The 12,633-nt window shown below is 37.2% G+C and overlaps 1 protein-coding gene across 1 annotated transcript; it reads right to left on the reverse strand.

The window, feature by feature from the left end:
* Nucleotides 1-215: 215 nt before the first annotated feature.
* Nucleotides 216-12,175, reverse strand: EIF4E (eukaryotic translation initiation factor 4E). Its single transcript, XM_010013048.1, has 6 exons — nucleotides 12,039-12,175; nucleotides 9,721-9,816; nucleotides 8,021-8,084; nucleotides 5,911-6,024; nucleotides 3,098-3,237; nucleotides 216-1,546 (listed from the first exon to the last, which is right to left on the reverse strand). The coding sequence occupies exons 1-6, from the start codon at nucleotides 12,173-12,175 to the stop codon at nucleotides 1,432-1,434; spliced, it is 666 nt and encodes a 221-aa protein (XP_010011350.1). The 3' UTR covers nucleotides 216-1,431.
* Between the last annotated feature and the right edge of the window lie 458 nt (nucleotides 12,176-12,633).

The raw sequence follows: 12,633 nt of genomic DNA on the forward strand, positions 1-12,633 counted from the left end.
AACATCATTCCAAGATACACATAATAGCAGACTATCTAGATCCTCATATACTTTTACCTTGTAGCCATGTCTCTAGCACACTCTACTTGTACTTCGTATAGGAATTACATACTTAAAAGTAGAATCACTCACTTAAGCGCTTTAGTGTAGCTCCTACCTGAAACTAGACAGCTTTCTATGTACCTCTGGATTTCTTGGTTGGCATAAACCAAAGCCAGAAGAGAAACAAAGCAAACTATCGATTAGACCAACCCCTAGGAAAAAAACAGTAACCACATCAATATAATTTCACTTTGATTTAGGGTGCTAGCTAACAAATTTATTAGAAGTTTTAACATACTATAGCTCCAGAATTTATCTTTCTTGGAAGACACTACAATAGAAGCCACAGTAGAGACTGCCTTGTCACAAGAGGTACAAATACTTGCTGTATAGATGGAGAAATAAAAGGACAAATCTAGTTGTCTAAAAGACAATTCACTGTACACATTTTATTTACAGTTTTGTACACTGTCTTAATATGAATGGGACCGCTTTTCTACTTGAGCCATTTTAACCAAAGCAAAATAACCTAAGAAATACAAAGTGTTAAAATACAGCATAAGATACAAAAACAGACATACTATTTCTAGTAAGGAATGTAAATTATGGTGTTACATTAAAAAAATCCACAATTATGTTTAGGAAATCACACAAACAGATCACCGATTTGACTGAAATGCATGAATTTGTTGCAAAGCTTTGATGTTACAAAAAACCCAAAAAATTACCAAAGAATGCACAAAATTAATGTTTATTCCACCTTTGTCATATTCCCAGATTCTTCACCAAATGTTACATGAGCAAAAACAACTGAAATCAAAGTATCACTAATGTTATCAAATAGGGAAAACAAATAAATTAATCTAGCAGCCATCAGCATAGGTTACAGCAAAGGTGATGCTGTATAAAAAAAAAATTGCTAGAAAACTGTATGCACCATACTCTTTTTCCAAACCAGCAAAATGTTACTGCATACAATGCAAATGTAAAACAGAGTAATTTCCTGCAGGTACAGAAATGCAACTTCTTTTCTCAATACTCTGGATAAACAATTATTTTTTTCCTTGTAATAGTAATGTTTCTATCAAGCTATTACAGAGTGGGCCAAGAAAACATTTATGAATTGGGGGGTGAAGTGTACTCAATTTCTGATTGGTAATGGTTACTTCAGCCAAAATAGGAAAAAAAAAAAAAAACCCATGAACAACCCAAATGGAACACAGAAGTACAAGACAAAGGCGATGAGACTTCTCACAAATCTTAGCAACACTTAGATGGAAATCAAATTTAAATGTAGTCCACTCTGCTTTTGAAGAGGCTTTGGTTCAGCTCCCAAATCTCGATTGCTTGACGCAGTCTCCTATGAAAGAATACTCAGAAGGTGTCGTCTTAAACAACAAACCTATTTTTAGTGGTGGAGCCGCTCTTAGTAGCTGTGTCTGCATGGGACTGATAACCAATCACTATCTTTGGAGGAAGTCCTAATCTTTCTTTGTATACTCTCCTGGAGAAAAGAAACAGAAAAATAGTTTAAGCAAAGCCCTTAGGAAGGCATGAGTACCAAGACACCTGCTTTTAAGATCTGCTGACACCTTCATTAAAGAGTTGCCTATTTAGAAGCAATTTCTCAGGTACAAATAAAGGACTTGAAATGTGGTATTTTTAGGTTATTGAGACCAAAATCAGCTTATAGTTCTGTATGAACTATGACTTACAGTATAAAATAGGACAAGGTCTTGCCAAAAAATAATTAACAGGCCTACACAGATGTAGAACACAGGGATTCCACTGCATTTATGTAAGTATCATCAAAGCTGTATTCCCACATACGGAAAACATCTATGAAGTAGTCACGGTCCACAATTCCAACTACTGAAATGATAAAGCCACTTGAACCTAATAAAACAGCAATTCCCTGTAAAAGTCAGGTTTATCACCACACAAATCTCAGTTGCAGAGACTTGCTGTATTTTCTTTACCTACTGATAGAGAGCAGACCCCCATGGTACTGGTCATGGACAGCTACCCAACAGGGGCTTTTAAGAAAAATCACCTTGGATCTCATACGGTAAGAGAAAGAAGCAGCAGTACACACCTTACAAACAGAGCATTCCTTAGCAGTGAGTGAGATGCAAGCCACTAATGACACTAGGCTACAAGCTCTGACTAAACCACAGGACTAGCCTGTTCAACTACAGATTAACAAAGATACCTAAATTTGGGGGTTTTCTGTCCCTTATTCTTAATCTTAATGGAGTTCACAGAACCATAGCTTACCCCAAATTTAACTGTTAAATGAAAACCTGATATATTGTCTGTGGAGTTACATAACATGACAGCAGGTAGGCAATGTAACTTACCTTCATCGTCATGTCAGTCACTCTGCAAAATCTTAACTTCCCTACAGTTCTCTAGTAAGAGTCCTGTTAGCTCCTCAGGTTAATGGTAAATACCATTCTGAAAATGCTCTGATGACTACTAGCTTGATTAAGGTTATTATTCTCTACTAGCAGATGATACGCACCAAAGTCCTGTTTGTTTATTGGTAGAACACTTACCTTTCAAGTCTAAACATGATTGTGTAATAAAAATGTTAATGTAATGCAGACCCCACCAGATTCTTAAAGGCCCATTTGAGGAATGTGTGGAGAGAGCCACCCAATAAGCAAAAATGTTAGCAAGTTACTATGCCTGGCAGTTAAATTTTGACCTAAGACAGACGTGCTAAGCTGGGAAGAGAAATATTTTCACTGGTTTGCACAGGTTAAGTGGCCTACAATGACTGGCTTTAACAGCAAGTAATTTTGAAGCATCAATACTACAGCATAAAGAACACATATGCTTTAGCAATAATTGCTAAATAACAGAGCATTACATACATTTTCCATACTACAGTCTCCAGATAATCTGAGATGATTACTGTTGCTTACTGGAATGAAGACTACACCAGGCTATTAAAGGCTATATTTGCCTGAAATGCATTCTCTACCAAGTTAGCTTGTTTTAAATGCATTGTTATACTTCATATGTTCAAGACACCAAGCACTTTACTTACCCTATATGTGTAACAGCATCCCTGTTTTCACATTCAGTTGTCCATATTGCTATTTTATCACCCTTAGTTCTAACATTAACAACAGCACCACATACATCATCACTGTAGTCATCAAATGACTCCCCGATAAGGCACAGCAGCTACAAAACAAAAATTAACCATTAAAAGGGACATTACAAGTCAGAATCCTGCTCCACAGGTGAACAGTATACACAAAGGACTGAAGAATACTACATTTTACTGCTTATAGCCACATGCCATACAGTAATCATTTTCTGTTTATTGCAGTATCTTCTTGAAATTCCAAGTGTTACAAGAGAACTTAAATTCAGCTGTGGAAGGCTGTGGAACTCCTATGTTGAGTTTTCCATCTCTTCTCCTGGCCCAGCACCTGCAAGTTCTGACACAGCTGACCATTTAACTCAGTGTTGCCTCCTACCCATCCTTCCAATCCAAACCCAAGCAATAATTCAAGAAATTTGTTTTTCTTTCTACAGTATGTTTAACACAGGTAGAAAACCCTTAAATTTTATGTGTTTACATTCATCACAGGATGAACCTGTGAAGAACAATTTGGGCAATATGTTATCACAGAATGGCTTGGGTTGGAAAGGACCTTAAGATCATCTAGTTCCAACCCCCCTGCCATGAGCAGGGACACCTCGCAATAGACTATGTCACCCAAGGCTCTGTCCAACCTGGCCTTGACCACCACCAGGGTTGGAGCATTCTGTGTAAGGTCCAACTTAATTCTGAAGTATATCAATTCAGAGGCAAATAAGATTGCGATTTGGATGAAAAGTGTTGTCTAATGAAGTGTTACTTCCTATCAACACACTCAGGAATTCCCACAGACTCTGAAGTGGGAATCAATCATCCTGAACAGTGCATAATCCAACTGCAACAATACAAGCGTACACGTAACACAAGATTCCTCCTCTATCAATTCCTAGCAGTAAAGCTTGGAGTTGGCAGAAGTGGAACATCAGGAACATCAGACTGAGTTTGGACTCATCCTGGTACAACATGCTGAATGTGAAAGCGACATTTAAGTTCTTCAACTTGTGACTTGTAAAACAAGCAAATTTAGATATTCAAAGCTGAGAATTTCTCGTGGCCATGCTGAATTAAAAATCCTTCTGCACACAAAAGTATTAATCTCCAAATGGGCACTTGTTTACTTCAACTGCACAGTACATTACATACAATGCTATTACAGTAACTTTCCTTTCCAGAATTACTTGTTTAATATTTGGAAATTCAACACACTTGCAACTTCTTCAAAAAAGCAGGTCTTTGACTACCCAGGAAAGTTGCAAGTGCTGACTTCATCAAGGAAATAAAAAAAGGACAGGACAAAGTGTGCTGCTGAATAAATCAGGAAGAACTACACATACTTTAAAAGTTACACCCAATTGCAGGCTGCACGCATTCACTGAGTAAGGAAAGTCGTAAGTGTTTAAGTTTAAAATAAAGACAACTATTCAAAATACTGATCAACAGCCTTAGTACATATACAAGCAAAGATGACTACCATGCTACAGTCAAGTACATTCTTAATGAATGCTATGCAAAAGGGGGGAAAAAAAAGTCTCAAAGTTTAGTTTACAGTTAAGAACACTAAAGATCATTACATTACAAGTTTGTTCCAGAGGGGACCGATAAAGGAAGAGACTTTGATTTTTATTGGAGGAAGGTGGTTACTAATAATTACTGGAATTGGAAGCGACAGGGTTGTTTTAGAGCACATATACTAGTCACCCAGGTATTTGGGCTCTCTGCTATTGCTCACTGGTAAGCAAAAAGCAGAGCCCTCTAGCCTTAAGTCATGTTTCCAATCTGCATGTAACATCTGTTAAGAATCAGAAGGACTCATACGGGCATTTAAGGAGAGGCCAAATGCACACAGCAAGACACTGATTTTTTCATGTGCAGTCATATTGCCTAGTAGTATACTGGTCACACTCCTTCAAATCACTACTACAGCGAAAGATCCTAATAGCTATATCCAATAGGTATATTGGACACCTCTGCTTTGATCTTGAAAGCCATTCCCTCTTTCAAAGGGGTCCAATACTTCTTGCCCCTCATGCAAGCAAGGGAAAAAAGATCAAAAGATGTGGTAAGACTGCTTTGCCTTGTAGTGTCTGCAATCCATGCCCTAAGAGCCAGATCACACTAGACTGTTTTAGGCTATTCCGAGTCAGCTCCTAGACAGTACAGTCCTTTTCTACAACACATGTACTGCAATTCACGATGTCTAGAAGTATATTTACCATTCAAAAAAATCTATTCCAGAGATAACAGCAATAGAAAATATTATAGTTATAGCATACATACAGGAAGACTGTGCTACTACTTGTCTATTCTAGTGTTAAGTACAGAAAGAACAAAAATAAAACTGAAACTCCCTTGTTTCAGGAGGACCAAAACCTGAAAACCATTCTTATCTACAAATACTTGTAAGAATATTTGTAAACAAATTCTTACATTTAAGCAGATAAATTTGGGAGTCTTGACATTCAAGACAGTATTATTTTCCCAGTAGCTCAACAGTTGTTCTGTACATTCCACAGGAAAAGGTTAATCTATCCTGTAGAGTTATCTCTTCTGCTGCCCACTGTAAGAAGTATTCAACACAACAGAACTACATTAAGCATCACTACTGAAAACCTGTCAATAAAAACTTACAGGACACTATGCTGCCAGGAAGTCAGAAGTCTAGTGTGGCACACAGAAAGAATACACCAGTTAAAGTATTAAATACAAACGTAAGATTCTTCCGTTGCAACTTGTAAGGCCATAGTGCTTACTGTCTCTAGCCAGAAGCGATCAAGGTCACTTCGTCTCTGCTGTTTGTTTAGTGTAATTAGCCATCGTCCTCCTCGCTTGTTTTTTTCATCTTCCCACATGGGTTCAATCCCATCCTACAAAGAACAGCCAGAAGTTATATCAGACTTGATCTGTATATTTCCTAAAGAATAACCGAAAGGCCAGTGATAACTGAAACAGCAACTTCAGAATAAAGTGCACTGTTTGAGACACATACCTGTGCAGAAATACTGTCTTGCACCAGTACTAAAGTTTGAAAACAACTTAGCAAGTGCACTTTTTCCAATGAATTATTTCTACAGAAGAATCACAACCCAGGCAAAAGTTATGGCTACATAACACCACGTAAAACCCCCCTGTGGGAACAGGCCTGTATAAAACCAGACAAAATTAGCAGCTATATTCTGGAGTCCTTATTTTAAGTCTTGGACTCTGTACAACACTGGCCAAGTGCTTCGCTTATGCATAAAGACTTGCACTGAAACGGACACCCTTGACAGTCGATCTCAGTGACTTCCTGCACACACAAGGTGAGAATTAAGAGGGTTTTAACTGTCAGGGCCACAAAAAAGGAAAAAAAAAAAAAAAAAAAAAAAGAAGAAGAAGAATAATCAGCACACCATTTAGAATCAAGTTGCATTTTGATTCATGCTTTATCAATGGTCCTGCACTGAATTAAGTGACTCTGGATACACTGACACAGCAAAGCAGTCAGCTACCACTCCTATATCCAACAGCTACACTGCACTTCGGAACAGCCACTCATTAAAAGAGTGGGTAACTGTCTAGACAGAGAAATTCAGTGAAGAACTGTCTATTAAGAGTCGCACTACGTAACTCTGGCTGAAAGCTAATTAAGTGTTCAACATGCAAGATGGAGTGGTGTCAGCTCACTTTTAAAGGTGATGACATAGTTTGAGCTCTGCAGCTGCCAGTGAGGGCATTTTAAATTTAAGAGACACTCTTACGAGGTCAAGAGTGAAGGACAAGAGCAAGAGATTGCTCAGAAGCCTGCAGCAGTTGCCAATGCTGTTCCTGTTGCATGCATTTTAATAAGTAAATTATTGCTAAGCAAACACAGAATAGATATGCATAGTTATAACAAATTTAGGGTTCATAAAAAAAAAAAACCCAAACAAAAACCCACACCCCAACCCCCCCTCCCAAAAAAAAACCAAACACCGAAAAAACCCCCAAAAACAACGAAGCATGATCCATAGGTATCCTAACCTCTGAAGGGCTTTCAGCTTCTTAAAATTTATCAGTAAGGTTTTTCAGTCACCTAAACTACCATTACCTTCTCAAACCCAAGCATCACTATACCTACAGCTGCTGGGGTTTACAAACTATGTACATAGTCCTCTGAGGACATAGTCCTCTGAGAAGGCCCCGCCAGGACCTACGCTTTATATGCAAAGGAGGAATCAGCCACCATGACTTAAGGCATTATCTACATATTCAGAAAGGAAGCTGTATGTTAGAAGCACTTCAGATAGGTTAGGATTTAATTTAGAGCTCCAGTTCAGTACTCCACTCCAGCTAAGGCAGAATTTCACGTACACTTTCGTCGGCGTTTCCTACTCACTGGTTTGAACACTTCCTCAGCATGTTTCAGGTGTCAGTGGTGGGTACAATTTTCTATCTTACATATAAGTGATACAGCATTTAACCCGTGATGTAAAAATTGAGAGCACTGTGCATCTGGCTAGTAGTGCTCAAGGAACACTGGAGAACAATGCAGCCTCCCATGGAACTTACACATTTTAACTCATTTCATGTCACACCAAATGACAGAGCCAGAAAATCTTCCATATAATAAAAGTTAACATTTAATTATTTCTTTAAACATAAAATGAAGACAAACATAGTAAAAATTAAAATTGAAGTGTGTTATAAAGCAAGTACTTGTATTTTTAGAACTAGTGACAGCCTGATGTTCAGAGGGCACGTGTCTGGGACTTTCTTTAGAAAGTAATACCTTTAGGACATTCCCAACCATGTTCCTAAGTATCTAAAGTGAAATATTTGGACATTGTCTTGCTTAGTCAGGAAACCATCCATCGATTGAAGAAAAAAGGTTAGCAAGCGTACCTTAAACAGCGAGTAGTCACAACCAGGCATTAAATTACTAGAGAGCTGGATATGGTTGTATAAACTATTGGAAGGAAAAAAGCAGAATTAAAACTAAGTATTATTTTAAGGTACAAAATTCTTCTAAGAATTTAAGACATAAGACTGAACAAAATAAAAAAATTAAAAAGCATTAAAGTTGTTCCAAAAGTCACCTCATTTCTTAAGTATTTTTCAGCAGTATAAAAGCATTAACTTTAGGATGTTCTGGGCTTAAAGCAGCAGAATGGAAACTGGTTTATGAACACTTGCTGGGTTCCTACACCAATGCTTCTTTTAAACAAAGTTTTAGCAAAGTTATTAAAAACATAACTCACTGAACTTTCATAGCAACAAATTGTGTGTGCATGCATATTCTGTACATATACATATACAGAATAAGGATAACTGTCTATCTAAGGCTACTATCTCTGCAGAGATGTTTAAGAAATATTTAACTTTACTATTTAATACAGTCCTCTAGGGATAAAGGCTGTAGGCCTGATTATTATTAAAAGAAGAACTTAAAAGGTACGAACAGATGACAACCATGAAAATATAAAATATATACTCTGAATTAAATTCACAACTATGCGTTTCAGAGCAAAAGATCATAGGAGTACATACCATTTCCTCCTCTAGCAAGAGGACAGATGTTTGGGGTTTTTTGCCTGCACTGTTAAGGTAAGACTTCAGAAGGTCTGCACATATCACACTAACCTGTAGCCAAAACTATTCATTCATGCCTAACATTCAGGCATTGTCCAGCACCAAAAAGGAAATGAATTACTGTCATGTTGTAACAATTAGAAATCAGGCACTGGAATTTACAAACCCACTTACTGATTAACCAGCTTCCCTCCTTTAAGTTTACCTTAACATTTTCTTCCCAGAACACCGCAACTATTTCCCACTCTGACAACAGAGGCGTAACTTCTCAATTGCTTGTGACTAATTTCATATCTTTATCACTGCAAACATCTGGATGAAGTACTTTTAAATACTCAAGACTATCTTATAGAAGCTCAAAAACTTACCCTTAACCAACTTTAATAGCGAGCTTCAAAGAATTTAGCTACCCATCACATACCCCAAGACTGCTAACTACTGTTCACTCAACCATTAGCTACCACCATAGCAGGAAAAGCAAGCACGGAATTCTATTCCCCTCCCTCAGAGGACTGCATTGATAAACACTTGCTCAACATTTTCAGTATCCTTCTTTCTTCCCTGTTGCTAATGGGTCACTGATGGGTCTTATTATTCCACTAAGACACCATGTCTCCTTCTGAGAATTTAATCAACCAGCACAATATGGGACCAAGGAAGTGCCAATCAGTTGGCTTCAATCATTTACAAGTTTATGTTACTATGAGATAGTTACTGCACAAAATGTAATTTTCTACATGTATGTCATGTACATAAGAATACAAGCAACACTGCAGTGTTAACAGCAAGACAATAAGCATTTCAAGTATGGAAGACTTCTCCAATCACATTTTCTTCAAAGGTTACATTCTACCACATTCTGAGAAATGTGCTAGATGTCACTTTCCTTTTGCAACCATTTCAGATTACACTCATGAAATTGCAGTTAATGGAGTACTCTGGGTTTTCACTTTGGCATAAGCTTTGCCAGCATATGCCTGGATTATTACATGGACTGAAGCATCTTTACTTACGCCCAAAAATCTTCAACAGTATCAAACTTTGAGATAAGACGAAGATTCGCTTGCCAAGTTTTGCTCTTGTCATTTTTAAAAAACCAGAGTGCCCATCTAAAGGAAAACAAAATAAAATAATAGCATCTATAAATTAAAAACACATTAAATATATAATATTTGTACTGTTATATCCAAACTAATTGCAAACCTTAAGATATCAGCATGGAAGTTTGTTTTTATCAGTAAGCTATATGAAAAACTCAGTTCTCAAACACAACTCTTTGCAGATCAACAGTATTTGAGTTCCCACCATAAGAATCATAGCAGACTTCATCAATCCATTTAGGAAAATATTTTAAGTAGTTTTGGAGCACTTCTAAGACTCTAAACCTCCAAGCCTCAGAGGTTTCCTCCTCCTGCCACTGCTAAACTGCAATCCCCGACCACAAATAACCGATTATGGTCTAAACCACCATCAACTATTTAACCTAGGAGCACAGCTCCCTTTTCAGTAATTTCCTCGTATAGGTTACAAAAGCTAATTATATCACTCCAAAGCTATACATGACATGGAAGTTTCCCAAGCACTCACATAATAGGAGAGCATAAATTTTAGAACGGAAGCTGTGTCAAGCTCAGTAAAGGCAACAATTAAAAAACAAAACAAAACAAGAAAACCACAAACAAAAACACCCCAAAAAACATAAACACACAACAAAAACCACCAACTTTACCTGATTTGATTTTTTAAATCTGCATATTACAGTTATGTGTGTTTTTAATTCATCTAAAATGAAGAATTTTCCATCCGATTTTCTTCATCTCTGATGAGTACAAATCATAGCACCTTTTCACACAAAGCTGTTTTTTCTGGATCTAAAAAGCATCATTTAACATGCTGGAAGAAGACACCTGATAAGGCATTTAACAAAAACAGGCTAATTTTTCATTCAGATAGTTTCACTAGTGTTGAAATCACTCAGGTTTGCACTAGGGATTGGTCTTCTACAGGCAGAGCTCCAAGACACCAGGTGTCAGTCTACTGTTCTGAAACCTTTCCTGACACTTCAAACCTTGTTTTAGAAGTTTGTGGTTTTCAGTAACAGCCCCACTACCACTTGTAAAGAAGCATCAGCATCAATAAAAGTGCTCAGAGGGAAAAAAAAGGAAGTACGGAAGTTTAGAGAAAGACAACAACGGAATGTGTGTTGTTGTTCTACACTTGCTCAAGTCTTAGAAAAGGAGTAAGGTGCTATTTAGTAAAAGGGCAGCACCTACCTACCAATATTAAGTACTAAGCACTAATCAACTCTTCAGCTTAATTGGAGAAAATGACTTCTTAGCTCTTTTTAAAGTATATGTATGCTGCTGGAGTAACTTCTGTGCACATTTGAAGAAATTCAACCTGTAGGCTTATAATAGCCTTACTGCAGAAAGAAAGTTCAAGTTGAGGTTTTCAAGCTTCTTGGTGAAGTTCTCATTATTTCTACATGTCAGTAAAAAGCTTAGTAGCTTTTAAGACACACCTGGTTTTGCACTCTGAACACAGACATTACTAAGTCAGCTTGATTCTTCAGTAACTTCAGCTATACTTTTAACTACCACTTCATGGTTTTGTTCACAAACAAGAAAATTTAAGAGCCCTACCGTTTTTACTTAGTTTTTTACTTACACATTTGTACCAACACATTGGTATGTTTACAAATGTGTACCTCTGCATTCAACAGGTTTCTTCTGCTGTGCCTCCTACACATAATGAAAACACTATTACTGCAGACACCAACCACTCCTATGGTCAAGTCTAATAAGCTCTTTGGCTGGTTAACACAGCTTCCACTACTTTCAGTTTCAAATAGGAGAAAAAAAATGGTAAGATACAAAAGAGTAAGACTCTAGTAAGAAACAAGAATTACAACTCTTTACCACTGGTACCTTAACTGTTGGAAGTACAAGGCAGAATGGAAGGTTTTTCAGTTCAGTTTGGCAGCAACTTCAACTCAGTGTCTGTCTCTTAACAGACACCAGACAAAAGCAACAAAAGCTTTGCTTGCCTCCAACTAAAAGTAAGGCCATGTTCTTTCCAATTACCTAACTTCATTCTGAAAATCTGTGAAGATTTTCAGCTTCTGTACCAACACTACATGAAAAGGCTCTAAATTATAACAGGATCAGATTCTATTTCTTCTGCAACCTCACTGCAAAAAACTTAAAAAAAAAAAAATAATCGAGAACTCTAAAAATTCTGCTAGAAAGCATAAGGTGAACAAAAAAGCTGTAAAGCTACAGCCATTACTCTATCTTTGGCAAAATTACAATCATGCTTCTGTAGTATTTACCTGTTTTGTAGTGGATGCTTAATATACTGTTCAGGGCTGGCAACCTCCTGACTAGGTGCTGCTGGCTCAGTTTTCTCCTCTTCCGAAGGCTGAGGGTTGGGAGTGGTTTCCTGTTTGAAGAAAGGACTTATTAACATGTTCCTTCTCAGTTTTTATTGAAGTAATTCAGTTCTTTGAAGTAACTAAGGTTGAACCTAAGGGTTCCTCCAACTCATCCCAGATTCACAGTCTGCATCCCTTTTTTGCCCTCAGCATCTGAACAAGTCGTACAACAAATTCTAACTGCAGGAATTCACATTCTGCTGTACAGTGATTTGTTTCCAAAATGGTTTATTTAACATACTTGCCTTACTCCAAAACCATTGAGAGTTATCTCAGAAATACATAATATGCTGTTATATAGAACACAATACATCTAAAAATTAATTTCCACTATAATAATTTCAGAAGGGGAAAATATTACCAGTTTCTGACAACGCATCATTGGAAACAGATACACAGGCCCTTTTATTTAGCAAGATCTGTTATTACAAATAAGAGACATGCCCATAATTCTCAGGTCTGAAATCAGCTATCACAAGCAGCTAGAACCCGA

The sequence above is a fragment of the Nestor notabilis genome, unplaced genomic scaffold, assembly GCF_000696875.1.
Source record: "Nestor notabilis isolate BGI_N333 unplaced genomic scaffold, ASM69687v1 scaffold19094, whole genome shotgun sequence".
Taxonomy (NCBI): domain Eukaryota; kingdom Metazoa; phylum Chordata; class Aves; order Psittaciformes; family Psittacidae; genus Nestor; species Nestor notabilis.